Source organism: Macrotis lagotis, chromosome 3, assembly GCF_037893015.1.
Source record: "Macrotis lagotis isolate mMagLag1 chromosome 3, bilby.v1.9.chrom.fasta, whole genome shotgun sequence".
Taxonomy (NCBI): domain Eukaryota; kingdom Metazoa; phylum Chordata; class Mammalia; order Peramelemorphia; family Peramelidae; genus Macrotis; species Macrotis lagotis.
In genome coordinates, this window is record NC_133660.1 from 228,597,831 (window position 1) to 228,618,426 (window position 20,596).

Genomic DNA, 20,596 nt, shown 5'->3' on the forward strand with positions numbered 1-20,596 from the left:
ATTCACTAAATTTGTATATCTTAGCAATTAAAATGCAAAAGATTTTATAACTACATCACTCTATATTCATAGTTCTTCCTCCAGGTGAGAATTTCCAATTCATGCTCCCTTACAAAAGGAACAAATAACCAAGTCAACAGATAGGATTCTCTAGCATAGGGGACACAGAATTTGGGGACTGAGAGAGAGAGAGAGAGAGAGAGAGAGAGAGAGATATGTTCTCTTGTTTAAGGACTTCTGCTGCTGCTGCTCTTGTCAGGAATAAAAGATCCCATTTGACCAACACTATTGAATTTAGATCATACATGTTTAACAATGGAATCAACTGCAAATACAATATGAAGTAAAAAAGAACTCAAATATATTGGGGGGAAATGCTACAAAGCAAAAATCCAAAAAATTTGGTATGAATCAACACAAAAGAAGTAATTGAAACTGAACAAAGAGGTTCTCACATGCTGAAACAACAATTATGGGTGACTTGTCATTTTTTTTCCTCCTGCAAAAGGGAACAAACCTCTCCCACAGAGATATTAGACAATTCTGCAGTAGAGTATGTATATTCAACTATTCTGTTTATAGGACAGACTTATTCTGGATTGAATGAACAAAGAGATGCCAAAAACAGACTTCTAAACTCCATTTTATTTTATTTTTATTTTATTTTATTTTTTTGCTTTTTGCAAGGCACTGGGGTTAAGTGACTTGCCCAAGGTCACACAGGTAATTATTAAGTTTCTGAGACCAAATTTGAACTCAGGTCCTCTTGACCCCAGGGCTGGTGTTCTATCCACATTTATTCATTTAAAAAAGGTATTACCCAAACCAAAAGAAAGTAAATCTGACTTGCATGCAAAAACATCAAATGAAAGATTCCTATTCCAAACTCAATACTCTTGTAGATTCACTCAAATCAAATTGTTTTTATGCTTCCTACTTCTTTGAGAATCTATACAGAAGCAATGTGACTAATGTTTTACTGCACTTACATCATTGAACATTCTTCATTGATAACCACTGCCAAACTTAAGTTCTCAAAAACAGAGCAGTTCAGACCAGCAATCATCTATGACAAAGCAGTGTAGGCAGGCCCAGGCTTTCAGAGGTACATGGACATTGAAGGAGAGCAGCCCATCTGGGAAGCCCACAGCCAAGTACCTGACTCTGATGATTCTCTCCTAAAAATAAGAGGCCCCAGCTTACATCTGTCAGAGTCAAGGCTCTGACACACTGAGCACATCTCAGCAATTACCAAATGGGAAGGAAGAACAAAGGAAAAAACTTACACTGTTTTCTTGGCCTTTTCACTGCTGCTTCCTATAAAGCAAATAATAATGACTGGATTAAAACTCAAGATTTTCAAATGTTCCTGAAGGAATCTCTGGGTTTCAAAAAAGATCAAATTCACCAGGCTCAGAAAGAAGTCCCAATCTTCTTTTAACTTTTTTTTTTGGTTTGTTTTAAATAAATGATCTCCACACTAGGGCTTGCCCACCTTCTGTTGCCCCCTCCATTATGGACTGCTCTGGGGCATCCTGCCTTCTCAGCACATTAACATCCCACCCCCACCCCCACCCCACATCAGTGTAAACCACCAAACCAAAGGCCTGAGAGCAACCAAACAAATAGTTTCTCTGAACTCTTTCAAGTTACACTTGCATGAACCATGCCTAAGGATTCATTCTGCCTCTTCCTCTTTTTATTACCAGCACAATGCTATGGTTCCCTCTGAAGTTCCAGGTTCTTCCATATTAGCTTCTGTCAAGTGATCTGCTTTTGCTTATTTTTAATTTTTATTGCTACCTTTTATTTTTTCCATCTCCAAAATTTTTCCCAGTACTTCTGGCCTCTTCTCCCTCACAGAAAGCCTTATGTAAGAAAGATATTTTTAAAAGAAAAATCAAGCAATATATAAAAAAAGTCACATAATACAATAACCACAGACTTCCCAGGCTTTCAAAAAAGTGGGATTTCTTCATTTCTCTTCTTTGAGACCCAGTTAGTTGCTTTCGATTTTACTTTTTTCTTTTTCTTTTTTGCTTTTTTGCAAGGCAATAATGGGATTAAGTGACCCAAGGTCACATTAAATATCTAGTGTCTGAGGCTGGATTTGAACTCAGGTCTTCCTGACTCCAGGCCAGTGCTCTATCCACTGTATTACCTAACTGCACCTACAGCATTTACTTTTGATTGTTACTTGTTCTGTTTTCATTGTTGTAATCATTTTGTATATTCTTTTACTTCATTCTGCATCAGATCATGTAAATCTTTCCTTGCATTTTTAAATTCAATATATACTGTCCATGTACCTCAATTGGTTAATCATCTCCTAATGAATAGGATTGTTTCAATTCTTTGCTACCACAAAAAGTTGTTACAAATATTTTGGCGTATATGGAGGTTTTCTTCTTACCAAAGACTAATGTTATAGGAGTATAAACCCAGTAGTGGAATCTCTGGGTTACTTTATTTGCCTAATTTCAAATTGATTTTCAAAATGGTTATACTGATTTACAGTTTTACCAATAATACATTTGTGAGGCTATCATTTCATAATTCCTCCAACAATTACTAGTCCCGTCTTTTGTCATCTTTTCCAACTTTTTGGGTATGTGGCAAAATCTCAGTGTTGTTTTGATTTGCATATCTCTTATAAGTGATTTGGAGCAATCTTATTGCTGTTAACAGCTTTCAATTATCCATCTGAAACCTATTTGTATTTACATTTGTGTATATGTCTATATTCTTATATAATATATATATACACACATGAATAACCATTTTTCTATATATAAGTGGTCAAAGGATATAAACATCTCAAAAGAAGAACCAAAAGTTATTAACAATTAAAGTCATACAAATGTATGACTATATATATATATATATATATAATATATATATATATATATACACACATTTGTAGTGATGCATGATAGTTGTCTACATCAGGGTTGTACAACCTTACTTTTAAAAGTTTTTATTGAATAGTCAATTTGTTCTAATTTGTCATTTTAGTGAGAGCTCTGAGATAGCTTGGCTTTGTTTAACTAAAGCATTTAATAAAACCATGGGTAATTGCATAAAATCACCCTGCAGGCTGCATTTTGAATAGTCCTGGTCTATATATTTTGAATACCAAATCCTTATCTGAGAAATATAATACAAAGATTTTTTTCTAATTTGACAACTTCCCTTCTTAACTTAGATGAATCAATTTTGTTTGTGCAGAAGATTTTCAGTTTTGTGTAATTTTTGTGTAACTTACCTTTTATAACTGCCCCCTGTTTTTTGTCGGATTAAGAATCCAACTCCTACCTATAGCTCTGAAGGTATGTGATCTACATTTCTTCTAATTTGTTTATGGGTATAAGTATGATCTTTAATATTAAGGTCAAATACCCATAATGAATTTATTTGCCAGACTGCTTTCCAATCATCCTAGAAGTTCATTGTGGGGTTTTTCCTAATTAATTTATATCCAAAGACCATTGAATTTCATGGTTTCTGATTTTCTCTTGTCTAGTCTGATCTACTCTTATTTTTAACAAATATAAATGGTTTTAATGACTGTTGCTTTGTAATGTAATTTGAAGTCTGGACATACTTTTTCCCTTTCATATCTTTTTTCATGATTTCCCTTAACATTCCAGATCTTTTGTTCCTTCAAAAAATATTCTCTTGACTGCTATGGCATTAAAAGTATAAATTAACTTGGCAATATTATAATATTTGATATATTGATAATGTCGGTCACATGAATTTAACTGAACCTGATCCCAATCTTGAAACAGAAAGTTGTTGGGTTGCATAGTTTTGGAATCTCTCATTGAAGACATTTCTTTGCTCCTCTGCCAAATCTCTTTTCTGAGCCTCTATTAACTATATCATAAAGTCATTAAGATCAGATGAGACCAGTTGCTCAGAGGCCCAGCCTGCTCCACCATATTAGTGAGAAATAGTTTAACTGGGCAAACCCAGGATTCTGCTGGCTCTTATCCAACAATAAAGGGGGACTAAGGAGGCACATAGATCTAACATAAAATCTTTCTTAACACAAGGAACAGTAAATCTAGAAGTTATAGCCATGCATGAAGAAGAAGGTATATTAATTACATAAACTGCTGATAGGATGAATTTGAAACCCTTACCTAAATCAGGAATGTAAGAAGCTCCAAAAAAATAGGTTCTTGAACAAGCAAGGGGTCCTTTTGGAGAGACACACTGCACAACCTGGATATGAGGAAGAAACAGAGAAATGGGGTTGAGGGTGATAATGAAGTTGAAAAATGAGAGCTAATAGAAACTCATTAAGATTTTTCTAGAAGTCAATATGGTATTAAAAGGTTTACCTTCATAAAAAACCCCTTCCCCAACCCTTTCAGTTTTAATTACTTATTCTGCTTATGTTGCTGAAAAGTAGCTCATATCACTCTTTTTTACTGTTGTGTTTCACTTTTTTCAGGGATTATATACAATATGGGGAATCCGTGAATTTAATGAATGTAAATTTATCTCCCCAAAAGGGCTCAGAAAGGCAAATTGACACTATGAACTATCTTCTAATGGCTCACTTTTCCTTACATAACAATGTCAAAATATTATCAGCCAGCTCTGACTGGCTGATATAATAATAGGTTTTCTCAGTGCCTATGGCTACAGACAGCATTTGCTTTTATAAAACTCAGCAGCTAAAGCTGAGTTTCTGGAAAGCTAAGCACTAGCAGAGGAAACTGGATATCTCAGATCTGAAACCTATTCTACCACCCTGTCCCTAAGGTTCCTGATCCCAAACCTGTTCTCCTAAGTCACAGTCTCTCTCTGTTTCCATCTGTAAAATGAACACAATAGCATCTCAACCTCTTTCCCTTTCTTACCTGACAGAGGAGGTGTGAGGATACTGCAGAATATATTAAGAAAAATTCCTTAAAACAATTTCTTAAAAACAATTCTTAATAACCCAAGTCAGAACTCCTCCCACTATTTTGAAAAGTTCATTGAAAATGCTATAAAATAAACACCCCTAATTGCCACCCAACTCAGTCCTCAGCCCCACAGCCACTTGTAGGTAATGTGGCCAGGGTCATTTAAGGGTGGCTTACCATGTGCTTGGCGGTGCTCCCTTCCAGGCCGGTGTTCCTCACCAGGTGCCCCTCAGAAGGAAAGTTGAAGTTGCTGGCATTGAGGTTTTCTCGAGTTGAGTGACAGCCAAAAAGAACGAATGGCTGCCTGCTTGGGCTAAACAAGAAATTAACATATTTTGTTAGGACATTTTGCTTGGTGAAAGTCGCCTTTTGAGGAAAAATAGGACAACTTCCTACAACTCTACATAAGCAATTTCCTAATGGTCACTAAGGCTTCTGCTTCATCATAAGAAGGTGAAAGGTAGCATTGCTATCATATAGAACAAGCCCAAAAGGAGAGGCTGGGGTCAAATTGTAAAGGGATTAAGGTAACAAATTAAGAAACCTACATTTGATCAAAGAGGTAATTGGGAGTCACTCAGGTTTCTTGATAAAGGCAGTGACATGGTCAGCCCTGAGCTTTGGGAAGATTACTTTGGCAGCAGTGGGGAGGACATATCAGAATAAGGAGAGCCTTGAGGCGGGGAAGTCAATTAAAAGGTTTTTATAATAGTTCTGTGAGAGGTGATAAGGGTCTGGACAAAGTGGTAGTTAATGTGATAAGAGAGAAGGGGATGGATTGAGAGGTACTACAGAGATGAGAAAGACATGTGGTACTGGTTTAGATCTATAGAAACGAAAGCAAGAAAGAAGTTGAAGATAATCTCCAGGGGACAGAGAGGATGGTATTCTCCTGCACAGAAAAAAAATAGGTTTGGAAAAAAGGTAGAAGATGGAGAAAATAACAAATGTCTGTGATTGTTGTTGTTTAGCTGTATTGGTGTTGAGATGCCTGGAAGACATACAGTTCAAAATGTCCAACAAGGGAGTCTAGGACTGAAGTACAGCTCTGGGAGAAGCACCTACATGTTAATGTAAAGTATCTGTGTGTGTTGATGAGGTCACCAAGTGGGAGATTTAAAAAGGGAGATCAGAACAGAGCCTTGGGAAGCACTTGCAGTTAGGGGGCATCTCTGAAAGATGACTCAGAAAAAGGAACTGAGGAGTGGAGTCAGAAGAATCAATAAAAATTGGTAACAGTCCAAAAGCAAAGAATGTCTAGGAGGAGAGGAAAGCCAAGTGTCAAATGCTACAAACAGATCAAGAACCATAATAAAAGACAATCAGATTTGGCAGTTTAAAGGTGACTTAAGATGATTTTCAGTTGAATAATGAAATCAGATGTTAAATTTCAAGTATTAGCATAAATTTGAAGAATCATATTAAGAACCTGGGAGAGGTTTATTTGGGGGAAAGGGAAGGGACATTGAACTGTTTGACTCTCTAATAACACAACTGAGTCTCCCTTTGGGGGAATGGAGTGGTTCAAATGAAAAGTGTTGTCTTTTAAGTGACTTGCCCAAAGTCACACAGCTAGATAATTAAGTGTCTGAGGCTGGATTTGAACTCAGGTCCTCCAGCCTCCAGGACTGATGCTCTATCCACTGTGCAAGGCTGCCCCTTGAGGAGAATTGTCTTAACTGCTGCTGGATGTACATGTTATCTTTTTCTTTCTTTTTTAAAATTGGGTTAAATAAAGCCTATTCTACATTGGATATGTTGTTAGCCTCAGTGTTTGCAATGGGAGCTGAGGACCCTTTTGACTTTCTGTGGGTAGTCCTAGTCACAAGTCAAATTTTGACATTTCCAAAGAAATCCCAGATAGGGACATGAGCTCAAAAAAGTAGTTCTCAAAACTGGACTGGACTCACAGAAATCAAGAGTGAAAGTTCTGTGCCATAGGTTATTATTATAGTTCAGTTGTTTTATTCAGTTATGTTAAGACTCTATGTGATTCCATTTGGAGTTTTCTTGGCAGCTGGATAATGTGTCAGGCCTGGAGTCTGGAGGACCTGAGTTCAAATTCAGCCTCAGACACTTCCTAGTTGTGAGTGATCCTGGGTCAGGATCTCTTTTATAAAACGAGGTTGGTAACAGCACCTACCTCTCAGGACTGTTGGGAGGCCACATGAGAGATTTGTTTGTACAGCACTTTGCAAACTTTATAATACTATATAAATGCCAGTGGATATTATAATTATGCCTGTTCCCTGGTCAGCAATAACAGCAACACTCAGTGTCTTTTCAGTGACTTTCCCTCAGGAATATGTGCTTCAGACACAGGGCTTCTGTGAGTTAGCTGAGTTTCCTTTTACAGTCTCACTAACCACTATCTTCCTGGACTTCCTCATCTCCTCAAGACCAGCTCTACCCACACTCCTCTCACCTACATCTATGGTTGCTTCATATCTGTCATATCTGAGGCTTGTTTTTCTCCACGATGAGAAATCAAGAATTCATTCCATAATTCATGCTACAAAAGATTGGATCTTGCAATTTCCGTCATAGAGTAAAATTCCATTTTTGTGGAAAATTCTTTTTTATAATACAGCTCTTGCTGTAAAACATCTAGTTTTGCTGTATTTCCTTTTTCTTAGGTTAAAACTGTTTCCTATCATTAAGTGTGTATTGGGGTGGGGTAGACAGAGGGCAATTTTGTTTTTGTTTTTTGCAAGGTAGTGGGGTTAAGTGACTTGCCTAAGGTCACACAACTAGGTAATTATTGTTTCAGTTCATATTTGAACTCAGGTCCTCCTTGACTCCAGGCCAGCGTTCTATCCACTGTGCCACCTAGAAACTCCCTGGAAGGAAGTTTTCTGTGCTTCACTGAACTGAGCTGCGGCCATGGCTTTTTTTCCCAACCCCGGGTCCTGGTGAAACACACCTTTCCTACAGAACTTCTAAGTTATCTTGGAGTGGAGAAAATATATCACTCAGTCTTTCTGTGGGTTCTTCCCTTCTAAACTTTGGCGAGAGCCATCATTTGTTTGTTTTTTGGAGGCTGGAGGGAAGGAGTTCTTGGGAAATGCTGCCTTCAGGACGACATCTTGACTCCACCCACCCATCAGTAGGAACTTTTTAAAAGTAAAAATGACTCTACTTTTCCTTCTGAATCTCTAACTTTAGCCAGGTCCTTTACAGAATGGAGAGCTAGTGCTCTTGGTAATGTTTGTTATGCTGGGATAGAACTGAGAGAAGCTCTAGAGTTATAGTTTGTCCGTTGTCCCCATGAACACTTTCCCCTCCTGAAGAAGGAGCCCTAAGAACAGAGGCAAATTCTGAGGCAACTAATATACTCAGTTCATAATCAAGCAACGACCCAAATGAAAGACACAGAAACAAAACAAAACAAACATCACCATTAATTACCCTGAAGGTTTAGACTAGTGTCATGCAGAAGTCAAGCGTGTAGAAAATCTTTGCTAAAATAGATCAATTTTGAAAATAACAGACCTGACAGCAGGTCAGAGAGCAGCCTAATTAAAGTCCTTACCTATTGTCGGTAATGTGACTGGAGAGCATTCCATGACTGAAGTAACTTCTGAATGGCTACCAAAAACCAAAAAAAAGAAGCATCAAATATTTTTGAGGCTTTTTATTCATAGGAAGAAAATTCCTAGATAAGACTCTCAAAACAACTGGTGGGTATCAATAAATCAATAAGCATTTGTAAAAGCATTTATCTGAGCTTGGCACTGTTCAAGATGTCCAGACCAAGAACATTAGAGATTGTACATTCTAACATTAGAGATTGTACATTCTAACAGAGAAAGCACCAGGTACACATACAAATACATATGAAAAAAAGTACAAAGTAGCTAGGGGGTATCAGGAAGGGTGTCCTGTAGAAGGCAGCATTAGAGCTGAGCTTTGAAGAAAACGGGTTTCTTTAGGGCAGAGTGGAAGAAGAGTATGGTAGACATTGGGGACTTCCAGGAAACCAGCAGAAAAGCGTAGAAACAGGACAGAGAGCAGCAAGGAGGGAGGGGAAGATATAAGCACCTCTAGAGCCTTGATGTGCCAGGCCCTGGGTGAAGTACTTGACAAACATCTCATTGACTCTCATAACAACTCCAGGGGGCAGGTGCTATTATTATCTCTATTTTACAGCTGAAGAAACTGAGGCACTCAGAAGTTACGTAACTTGGCCGAGGTCATGCAATTAGAGTGTCTGAGGCCAGATTTACTTCAAGTCCCTGTGGTTCTATCTATTGTACTACCTTGCTGATTTTAATAACAATAATGCAATTTTGGATGGACTAGAGGCATGAAGGGGATAATCTATAACCAAACTGGAAAGGTAAATGAGTCAATACTTGATCCTAGAAGCCAGAGGGAATCAAAAGAATTTACTGAAAAGGGGAAGGACATACAACTATGCTTTAGGAAAATCACTTGGCTCAAATAATTAAGCACCAAATCTAAGTTAGCTTTGAAATCTTACCTACTAAATCTGTGAACCCAGGGAATTACTAGAGTAGCAGAAAACACTTCAAGTTTTAACTTGACTTTGGAAATGGGAAATAAATTTATTAGCCTAACAAATTCCTTTAAATTCATCTTATGTCAGGCTTCCCTGGTATAGATGCTGGGTTGAGCACTACCCAAATGTTACAAGAAAGGCTAAGGTTGATTTGCATTTATAGTCTCAACAAACTAATGCCTTTTTAAAAAAGAAACCAAAAATTTAGATCACAAATAGGCTTGTTAGTTACCAGAGTGTAGGAAGGGAAATTTCATACAGTTTTGTGGGAAGAAGAGTCTGGAGACAATGAACTATGTGAAAATTCTAAGCTTTGAGACATTGAAAAAAGATAATTTAAGGTAAAATCAGCTAAAACATGAATATATATATATATATATATATATTCTTTTTTTATGAATATATATTCTGCCAGTCTATTGGCTCCTTTCCTCCTGTCTACAAACAAGCCCGTCTCCTCTCCTCCTGAAAAGCCCTCAATTGACCATTGCCCCATTATCATCCTCTATCTCTTTTTTCCTTTATAGCTAAATTCAAAAAAGTCATTTACATTAGGCACCACCACTTTCTCTCCTCTCACTCTTTTTAACCCTTACAATCTGGCTTGTGACCTTATTCTACCAAAACTGCTCTCTTCAAAAAAACTATCTTTTTGCTCTCACTATATTCTATGACACTATTAATTATTCTAGCCTCCTTGATCTTATCTTCTCTGGAGTTTTCACTCTCTCCTGTTTCTCTTCCTACCTATCTGATCATTCCTTTGCTCTCTCCACTGATGTCCTCCAGGTTCTATCCTGGGTATAATTTTCTTCTCCTGTGACTCTATTTCACTTGGTGATCTCATCAACTCCCATGATTTAACTTTCATCTCTATGCTGATGATTCTCAAATTTATCTTTCTTGTTCTAACCTCTCTGCTAATTTCCAATCCCATCTCCAAATGCCTTGCGGACATCCTGAACTGAATATCCATCTTAAACTTAACGTGTCCTAAACCAAACTTACTATCTTTCCCCTCTCACCATCCTAAATCCCCTATTTCTGTAGAGGGCAACACCATCCTCTCAGTACATGAGGTTTCAAATCTAGGTGTCATCTTCCCATTTTCACACTACTATATTCAATCTCTGTTGCCAAGGACTATTGATTTCATCTCTCAAATAAGCCCCCTTTTCTCCTCTGACAATGCCAGTACCCTGGTACAGGTCCTTATCACTTCACACCTGAACCACTGCAATAACTTGCTAGTGAGCCTTGCCTGACTCAAGTCTCTCCTCACTCCAAACCATCCTCCATTCAGCCACTAAAGTGATTTTCCTGAAACTCAGATCTGATTATGTCACCCCAGACTCAATATATTCCAATGGCTCCCTATCCCTACAAAGTCAAAGTTCTCTGTCATTCAAAGCCCTTCTTAACTTCTCCTCCTCCTACTTTTCCAGTCTTCTTACACCTTACTCCCTGCTGCAACCTATTCTTCAATCCTGTGACACTGGACTCCTGGCTATTCCACAAACAAAAACCTCCATTTCTTACCACTGGGCATTTTTTCTGGCTATCCACCATGCATGGGATACTCTCCCTCTTTATCTCCATCTACTTCCTTCCCTGCCTCTTTTAAGTTCCAATTAAATCTCATCTTACAGAAGCCTCTCCTAAACCATTTGAATTCCAGTTTTCCCTCTCTAAATTATTTTCTATTTATTCTGAACTTAGCTTGTTTGCCCATATTTTTGGTCTCAGTACAGTACAGTTCCTGGACTGTAGTAAATGTTTCTTGTCTGACAGATTTGCTAGTTTTACCACCAAACTAAGAAAAATGAACATTAGGCAAAATGAGTTGGCATGAAGGGAATTCTTACCAGTTTACTTACCTACAGTATACATTAAAATAATATCAAAGGAATCAGGCCCTTATCTCAGATGCTTAGTCTGTATGTGGGCACTCGCTCAGCCCTGCCCAGGAGAGACTCAGCAAACCAGACCATAAAAAGCAGGAATTTTGTTAGAAGAATACATGACATCTGACTATTTTGATTCCTTAGTGTATCATCCAAAAACTTGGTCTGTTTCTTGATAACTAATACTGCTGTCATGACTCTTTTAGTTCCTAGTACTGACCCCATCCATCTTCCTGGCCTTCACCTTGTCTGGTGGCAAACTGGAAGAGATTTTAGTGTCCTTCTAGTCCGACTCATACACCAAAGTCTCCATTATAAAATATCCAACAAGTGGTTGTCCAGTCTTTCCTTAAAGGTCTCCAAAGTTAGGGATCCCACTATTTCTTGGGGCAGCCTATTCCACTTGTGAACAGCCTGCAACATTAGCAAGTTTTTCCTGACATCCAGTCAAAATTTGCTTCTTTGCATCTTCTACTCAGTGTTTCTATTTCTGTTCTCTGGGACCAAATATAATATGAATGCCCACCCACATGACAAATTTTCAAATACTTGAAGAAAACCATCATGTCCCCCCAACTCAGTCTTCTCTGCTCTAGGCTAAATAGGCTAAACATGTCCAATTCTTCAACTGCCCTTGATCCTTTGCTATCTTACTTAGTCTCCTCTAGTTTTATCAGTGTCGTTCTTAATCTGTAGTGCCCCAAATTGAACACAGTATTCCAGATGAGGGGAAGAGTACAATGGGTCCACCACCCCCCTACTCATAGAAGTGATGTCCATCACAGTACTGCCTAATGTTGAGCTTGTATGCATTAAAATTCCCAGATCCTTTTCAGAACTGCTGTCTATTGATGCCTTCAGAATCATTTGTGAAAGTGATTTTTTTTGTACCCAGGTATAAGACTCTATATTTGTCTATTGAATTTCAGCTCATATTAAGTTACTTATTATCACAGTTATAATACTTGTAATATTATGACAATTTACTTTATTCTCCACAAGAATAAGCATGTCAACTTTATCAAGCAGTTTGCTATAATCCAATTGAATCTGAAGCATTCTCCTCTCATCTCCTATTGTAGTAAGCTTGTCATAAAAGAAGTAAGAATGGTCTCCCAGGACAGGCTCTTTGTGATAAGTGCTCTTTCTACATGGTTACTCCCATCTCTTTAAAAATTTCTCCTAGAGTTTCCTCAGGAATCAGTCAATTCCACTGACTAACATTCCTTAGTTTGTACACTGCAAATCAAAACACAAGTTGTCCTTTTCAAAAGTATCTAACTCCTATTTTCCATGATCTTTCAAACATCACAGGCAGTGGCTCGTTTCCCAGTCCTTTCAGGTCCAGAGGGTTTTCTGGCAGGTGAGGTGACCTGACCTGGATTCTTCAAGGACAGTCAAGAGTTCTCTTACTGTCTCTCTCTCTCTCTTCATTTATCTTGCATATCAACTCCTTGTTGGTCATCCCATCCACTCTAAGCAAAGACCCTATCCCTTTGGTGATCCTCTTTCTTCCAGTACAGCTTAAAACCCATACTTTTTTGTTATGCTTAGTTTCCCTTGACAGTCAGTTCATTTAAGTTTTAGTGTACCTAGTATTTTACAAGAAAATGACATCCTTATATTTATTCTCTGTAACCTGATATTGCTTCCATCTTTTATACATTTATTTTAAAACTATAAATTGACAGATGAGTTTCTTGTGTATCCAACATTCAGTCAATTCTTACTCACTGGAATTGTTTCCCTTTGTAACTTCAGAATTCCATTCTTGAGTATCTTCCCTCCCTTTTAAAAAATCTTTTTAAACTTTATTTAAGGCAATGGGGTTAAGTGACTTGCCCAAGGCCACACAGTTAAACAATTATTGAGTGTCTGAGACCACATTTGAACTCAGGTCCTCCTAACTCCAGGGTCAGTGCTCTGTCCACTGCACCACCTTCCCCTTGAATCCTCAGTATATTGTCCAAAAGCTTGATCTGCTTCTTGATAACTATACTGCTGTCATGACTCTTCTAGTTCCTAGTACTGACCCCATCCATCTTCCTGGCCTTCACCTTGTCTGGTGGCAAACTGGAAGCTGCCCCCTTCCCTTCCTCCTTAAGATGACTTTCCTTGGAATATTTTAGTCTATGGGATTCTATCTATTTTTCCCCAAACTCTTTTAAATCTGCTTTCTTAAAATCTAGGGTATATTTCAGAATATATTCACATCACCTCTCCCCTTTTTTGTCACAAACTCCAGTAGGGAGAATTCACTTCCTATTCATCCCAGGTTTCCATCATTCCTACCCCAGGGACTAGTCCCTTCTCTGTAAGAATAAACTCCAAAATAGAATTTGATCTGTTTGTTTGTTTCTCCATCTTCTAAGATATAATTATATATAAGGCAAGTCAAGGGATTATTAGCTGTTGTTTTTTGGCACAGAGAGAGTTCTAGCAGATGCCTGAATGACTACTAAAAGGGGTGGGGAATCTTTTTTTCTGCCAATGTCTTTGGATACTTAGAATATCATTTAATTAATTATATGTCAATTAAATTGAATTGTCAATTAAATTAATCAAACATTTCATTAATTCACCCCAAGATTTATTGAATTTTGAGTCCCACCTGTGGTTGCCTTGGTGGCCCAGGGGCTGGAGGTTCACCATCTCTGCACTACTCTATCATGTCTCCGTGTAATCTTGTGATCCGTTTCTCAAACATTTCAACAATTTGCTCTTTCTTTACAGGTGGTCTTTAGTGTTGTCTTATGATCACCTTTGTTTCTCCCTCTTGCAAATATTTTCTAATATTCTTCTATCCTTCTAATATCCCTAAATTTTTTGGTACCTGGGGACAAGGTTAGCACAAATATACTGCCTACAGCTTTCTGGTCGTTGCAATACCTAACTAAAGAGAATTATGTGGTTAAGAACAAACTCTTCACCTAAAATAGAACTTTACACTTCAAAGACTTAAGAAGCAATGTGTCAATTTGTCAAAAACAACTATCTGGTAATGTCTAGGATATTGATGGTGGGAATCAGCAGTCACTTTCAAAAAATGAGACTCTTCTTTGAATTTGAATTTAGCACAAAGGAAATTTTAAAAAAACCCCACCTTCTATCATCCTATGTCATTGCTCTTTCTCCTCCAATCATTTCTTTCCCACCCTCCGCACTCTCCTCTCTAACTATACATACATACCTCACCTGCCTGGAACTCTGAAAGTTCCAGCAGGAAGGGGATTTCTGTGTCAAAATTAGCAAAGAAATTCGTCCACTGGTGTTCAAAAGTTATTAAATCCTAAGGAAAAAAATAGAAAACAGAATTTGTTAGCTTTTAAAAATATACATAAAGTATTTCAAAATATAGCACTTTGAAACATAATCAGTCTAAAGGCTCATAATGATCAAATATTCAGAAAGTTAATAGGCAGCTCCTAAGAACATTTTGCACTAATTGGAGGAATGCAGTATAAGGTGAGTCTGGTTGCAAGTCCATATAAAGAAGTCTAGCTCTCTGATGATCAGGCCTGCCAGGTCAGCCCTCTGGTGAGGACCTCAGTGTTTCTGCTCTCATGGGCTACAAGGGCCACCCAGACAAAGGAACAGCTCTAGCTTGTATTAAAGGGAAGAATGTCAGCCAAGTTTCATTTTGTGTATGCAGGAACCCCACACCCAACTCCTTCTTCTAATCTCAGTCTAAAAATATATCTGAATCCATGGGTGGTGACTTTCTGATCTTTTCATGTTGGACCCCCACTGGTCACTAAGAAATAGCTCTACTAGAGGAGGACGTGGCCCTAACATTCCCTGCCCTACCCCCAAGTTTAAGAATCTGTTTTATTTATGTACATGAGAAAAGAATTCAGTGTTTTCCCTATTGTGTGCCTAGCATCTCTGTAGGCAAGGAAAGAAAAGATAGGGTGCAAAAAAGACTAAATTTTCTTCCTATGTAAATATCAAAACATGCTCAATGCAATAGAAAATGTAACAAGAAATAAGGGGAGGAAAGTATAAAAAACATTGGACCAAGTGAACAGGGCATTAGAGTCAGGGAACATCTTGGTTCAAGGATTCTGTGATGAAGCAAAGCTAGGAATTTGAGAAAAAGCAAAGGGAGAAGAGCTCCTAAAGAAGCTCCTTCCTGCCAGAGAAGGGACAACTTGACTTAAGGCATTAAGGCCAAATATGCTTAATAAATATTTGTTGGCTTGGAATTTGCTGAGGCCATGACCAGGAAAATAAAGTGGACAAAAGAGATTTCAGAAAAGCTGAGAATGAGATTCAGAAGACTTTTCTACAGCTTATTTCCCTACAGCCAATCTCTGGGTGACTTTATTCTAGACACTTGTGTATTACTCCAAAGAGAAACTAAGTGACCAAAGAATTAAGCACAAAGAAAATTTAAAAAAAAAACCACCAGATTGGGGAAGCCAATAACTAACAGGAGCCTCTGGAAATTATAGAAGTCAATAATTTTATAGCAAAGATTATCAAAACAAGACTTGGCTTTCATGATCAAATTCCTAAAATAGTGAATGAAAAAAATCTAGCTGCAGTATGATCATTGTAGTTCAAACTCAGTCTCAAAAAGGAAATTTTAATGCCCCAGCTATTAAAAATAACAATATTGGTTTGTTAAATACCAAGTCTGGATAGATTAGTAAAATCCAGAAGCAAAAGACAGTATACAATATTTGATAAACCTTAGAATACTTGCTGGGAAAACTGGAAAAAAAAACCAGTTCTGTAGAAATTAATCTTAATTTTACAAAATACATGTCACAAAATTAGCTCCATGTGATCTAATAATACAGGGTAATATTATTTTTAAAACTACTGAAGTATCAGTTTTAAAATCTACAGGAAAATGGAAGAAGGTACTTATAAAAATAGCTGGGGGGGGAAGGAGGGAAATTCTTAACTAAATAAGCAATTAAAATGATAAGATTAAAATAGCCTATACATCAAATGTAAAAGTTTCTGTATTATCAAAATCAATGAATCTAGAAAAGAAAATATGAAATGAGAAAAGTCTTTAGATCCAATATTTTTGATAAAAGTGGGTTATACAACTTTTATTGGTACCTGTCACAAAACAAAAGTTAAGCAATCAAAGATAAGCTTTTACAAACTATTAATAATCATATTTTAAATGTTTCCTATAGAGGATAACTATAAATTAAATATTCCCTATAGAGGATAACTATAAATTGAAATAATCCTAAGGTTTCTTCTAACTCCTATCAACATGGCAAAAATGATAAATGAAAAAAATAATCAGTACTGGAGAAGCAATAAAAAGGTAGCCATACTCATACATTGGTGGTAAGAGTTTTGAAATTGTCCAATAATTCTGGAAAAGAGTTTGAAATTATGTGAAAGAAATCCCTAAGTGGTGTGTATAAATAATATACTAAATATAAAATGACAATGCAGATTAAAGAAAAAAGTTACAATTCTCTGACATGATCTATAGGTCCCACGACTGGTAATGTATTACAAGATAGTCAACACTAGGCAGAAAGCACTCATATATATTAAAATATTAATAGCAATACTTTAGTGGTAGCAAAACTGGGCCCATAAAGGAACCCACATCATTTGGAGAATGGCTAAACAAATTATGGAATAAGAATATACTGGAAAAATATTATGCAATGAATATGAGTAATTTAGGGATATTTTTATGAAATGATACAAAGTAGAGTAAGCAGAACCACAGAACATTTCCAATCAATCAATAAACATTTATTAATGCTTAACCCTATTGTGTGTCTGACAGAAAGGCAGATGCTGCAAATACGAAGATACAAACAAAATAATGTCTAGACTCAAGGGACTTAATTCTATAGGGGAAAACAACATGTATACAAATAAGCAAAAAGTAAATACAAAAAATACAAGTATATTTGTAAAACATACAAAAAGTAAAGAGTAAGTAAAAAAATGGAGTAAGCTTTGAATGATCTTTAAGTGATATTGTAGAATCTTTGTCCTTGACATCTCTGAGAGATTTTGATATTTATCTATAAATATATAGTTTAAAGTAAAGTGGAAAACCACTTTGTATTCACTTTAAATAGACTTTTCCAGCAAAATTCTAGGTAACTACAGCTCAGTCACTCAGAAATTTCATATCTATGATGACACATAAATTCCTCAGTTTCCCTGGGGTACCTGCTAGTAATTTTTAGGTTCTCAGTCAAAGAAGCTTTGCTATTTCTTTAGTGCTCTTCTTTATTTCATCCAGAAATGATAATACTAGATAGTTCTAGATCTTTTACCTGGGGATTCCAATATTTGTTTGGGTACAATAGTGGAAGCAGGGGTAAGAACTGCTTGATTTATAAATTCCTAAGTTTGGTCCCTTAGCTTTTAATCCCAAATAATATATTTCTAGTTAGTAGGTCTAAGATTCAATGCCAAATGGTAGTCATCCATTCATTCCCTCCCTTACTTGCCCCTGGTTCCTTGAATCTGTTAAAGTTAAAAAAAAAATCCAGACAAAACATCTAAGACATCAATGCCTGATGAGCCGTAAGAGTTCCACTGAGTTATGAATAAAATAGAGAAGCAGATCTTCAACCTTCCCCCCATCCCACTTCCTCACTGAAAATCACTTTTTTCCCCGAGATGAACCCTTTATTCCAAATGAGGTAGAAATCGTTCCTGAAAAGGATTTAGCATCTGCAGTAAATGGGATTTTTGTCAAAGTCAAGCAAAAATAAAATCAGCTTTGCATTGAAACTATAATCTACTTCAAGTTGATTGATATCAACTACTCATGCTAAGTCAAAAAGGGAAGGCACCCTTAAGAAAAACAGCCATGACATTTTGATCTCTGCAAAATGTTTTTTTGTAATGATGCAACACCAAAGAACGGGGTAAGAGGGTACTAAGGTGGATAAACACACTATTGATTGGATAAAAGAAAGGCTATAAAGCAGGCTTCAAGTGTAATTCAAGCAGACAAATATAAAAGCCACCTCTCATAAGGATTTCTAAGACAGAGATTCCACAGTGAGGATCACTCAAGGATCACTCTATTAGTCAAGAAATTCTTATGTTGAACCCAAATTTTTGCTACTGTAATTATAATAAAGTTCTTTAGTGTTTACATCATAAAACACACTTCAAAGACTTGAAGATAGAAGGTACTTTTGAGATCATTAAGCATCTAATCCAACACATCCAATTTTCATCTGAGAAAATTAATGCCCAAACAGTTTGGGTAACTTCTCCAAGGTCACACAGGTAGGCACCACTTGACCTTCTTGGGAAAGATTAATGTCATACCAATTGCTTTTCTGTAGCACTGATCATTCATCTCTATGGCGATGTTAATAAATATTTTCAGAGGTATTATCACATGCTTTTGGAAAAACAGCTATGATTGGACATGGTCAGATGTGCATAGGCATGAGACCAAGAGAAGGTACTTTTGAGATTATTCTGACCCTCCCACACCTATATATTAATGTCTCTACAAAATCATTTCAGGATTCTTAGATCTTCTAACTATGGGAACTACAAGATATTAGCAATCAATCAGAGAAATAGATAGGAAGAGTTAAAAGAAGTTTAGAATAAATGAAAAGATTGTAGGGTGACAAAGGATGGCTACTCTCTCACCTTACACTTTCTGTTTGCATATATATGGGCAGAAACTTTAATAGATGGTTCAATTCTGATTCCATTTTGTCCAAGTATAAATGCAATTATTCAGAGAAATGGTCTGTATGTATAAGTAGAGCCAACTGGGTCTGACGTGGAAGGGGAAGTTCATCTTTTTTTTAAACTTTTTTTGCAAGGCAATGGGTTAAGTGACTTGCCCAAGGTCACACACAACTAGTGTCTGAGGCTAGATTTATTAAGTGTCTGAGGCTAGATTTGAACTCAGGTCCTCCTGACTCCAGGGCCTGTACTCTATCCACTGTACCACCTAGCTGCCGCCAAAATTCATCTTCCCAAGCCTCAGAAAGGTTATATCTAAGTAACCAAGGGAAACACTTATCCAGGTCAGAAAAGGTAAGCAGAACCTTTAACAAGTAACAATAAGACCCCTGGCCTTCCAACCAGTACAAGAAGTTCAACTCCAGATAATGCTTTTTTGTGTCCTATTAAAAAAAATTCCAATCTGATCAAGTAAAACCCGAGAACTTATAAAGGGAACAAGAAAGGTCCAACGCTCACTATTGCCCATTTAAACAGACACAAGCCATAGGGCCTGTTGGAGTTTTTACCAGGTTGGTTAGCCTGGACCAACACAAATTTAGTGAAAAATTTGTCAAATGGTCCAGGTCCCCAAAATTTTCTTCTTAAGAATGTTGATCCTTAAGAATTTTTCTTTACACTCAAATAAATGTTAGATCAAAAAGAATGAAATGCATTGAATTTACAATATAGAGAAAGAATCCATACAATTAAAAAGTCTACATTAATCTAATTAAAAATAAAACCAAAACAAAACCACATCTACCCTACAAAGTTGCCCCAAAGTTCCAATGATGAACAGAATCTCATCTCACAGAGTCATTATAAAGGAAGCACTGTGTGAACCTTTCGCATACTGTAAAACACAGATATGGGAGTTATTATTTATCAGGAAAAGGCAATTAAGTCATTTGGAAGAGACTGATTCAGTGGCTATGCCTCTCCATAGCCACTGAGGGGCACTGCTGAGCTACTTTCCCCAGGCATCTTTTCCAGACCAGTTACACTATCCTCTAGCTGAAACTTAGCTTGTTAATTCATTGCTTTTGCTTCTTACTGAAAAAGCAGACAAAGCTATTCTCCCCAAAATGTTTAGATTTCGGTTCTCATGCCTTCTAGACCCATTAGCTTTTGGGAACTTTCCTATATAATGTTCATATACACACCAAATTCTGTCTTCATCAGGTTTCTTCTGGAAAGCAGGACCAGGAAAAAGTTTCAAGGTATCTAAAAACCTAGTCTAGCTCAGGAGCAACAGAGAGAAGCATCAGAGGCCAAGCAGGAATAAGCTTTCAACTACAACAGAAAAGTTTTCATTTATACTTTTAGAAGAAGTCCCTTGCTCGCATTTTATACAACTAGATGAAGAGGTTTCATGTGAAACTTCCTACAGAAAGGAACCTGTTTCTTTTCTAGGACAGGGAGGAAACATGTCCCCCTATTCCCACCTCTATCCCCTGCCTAGACTTTTAAGGTCCTCACTAGCACCAAGAGTCTAGAGTTTTCTTTTCTTCAAGGCAAGGGGTTAAGTGCCTAGCCCAAGA

General features: G+C 37.0%; 1 protein-coding gene across 3 annotated transcripts in view; it reads right to left on the reverse strand.

Annotated features, from left to right (window-relative positions):
- Positions 1–20,596, reverse strand: part of DNAAF9 (dynein axonemal assembly factor 9) — a 168,810-nt gene that overhangs the window by 92,808 nt on the left and 55,406 nt on the right. For all 3 annotated transcript variants that reach the window (XM_074230098.1, XM_074230097.1, XM_074230099.1), the window contains 5 exons: positions 14,539–14,637; positions 8,455–8,510; positions 5,100–5,235; positions 4,149–4,230; positions 1,287–1,317 (listed from right to left, as the gene is read on the reverse strand). In XM_074230098.1, the coding sequence (XP_074086199.1) occupies positions 1,287–1,317; positions 4,149–4,230; positions 5,100–5,235; positions 8,455–8,510; positions 14,539–14,637 (404 nt within the window). The remainder of the gene's footprint in view (positions 1–1,286; positions 1,318–4,148; positions 4,231–5,099; positions 5,236–8,454; positions 8,511–14,538; positions 14,638–20,596) is intronic.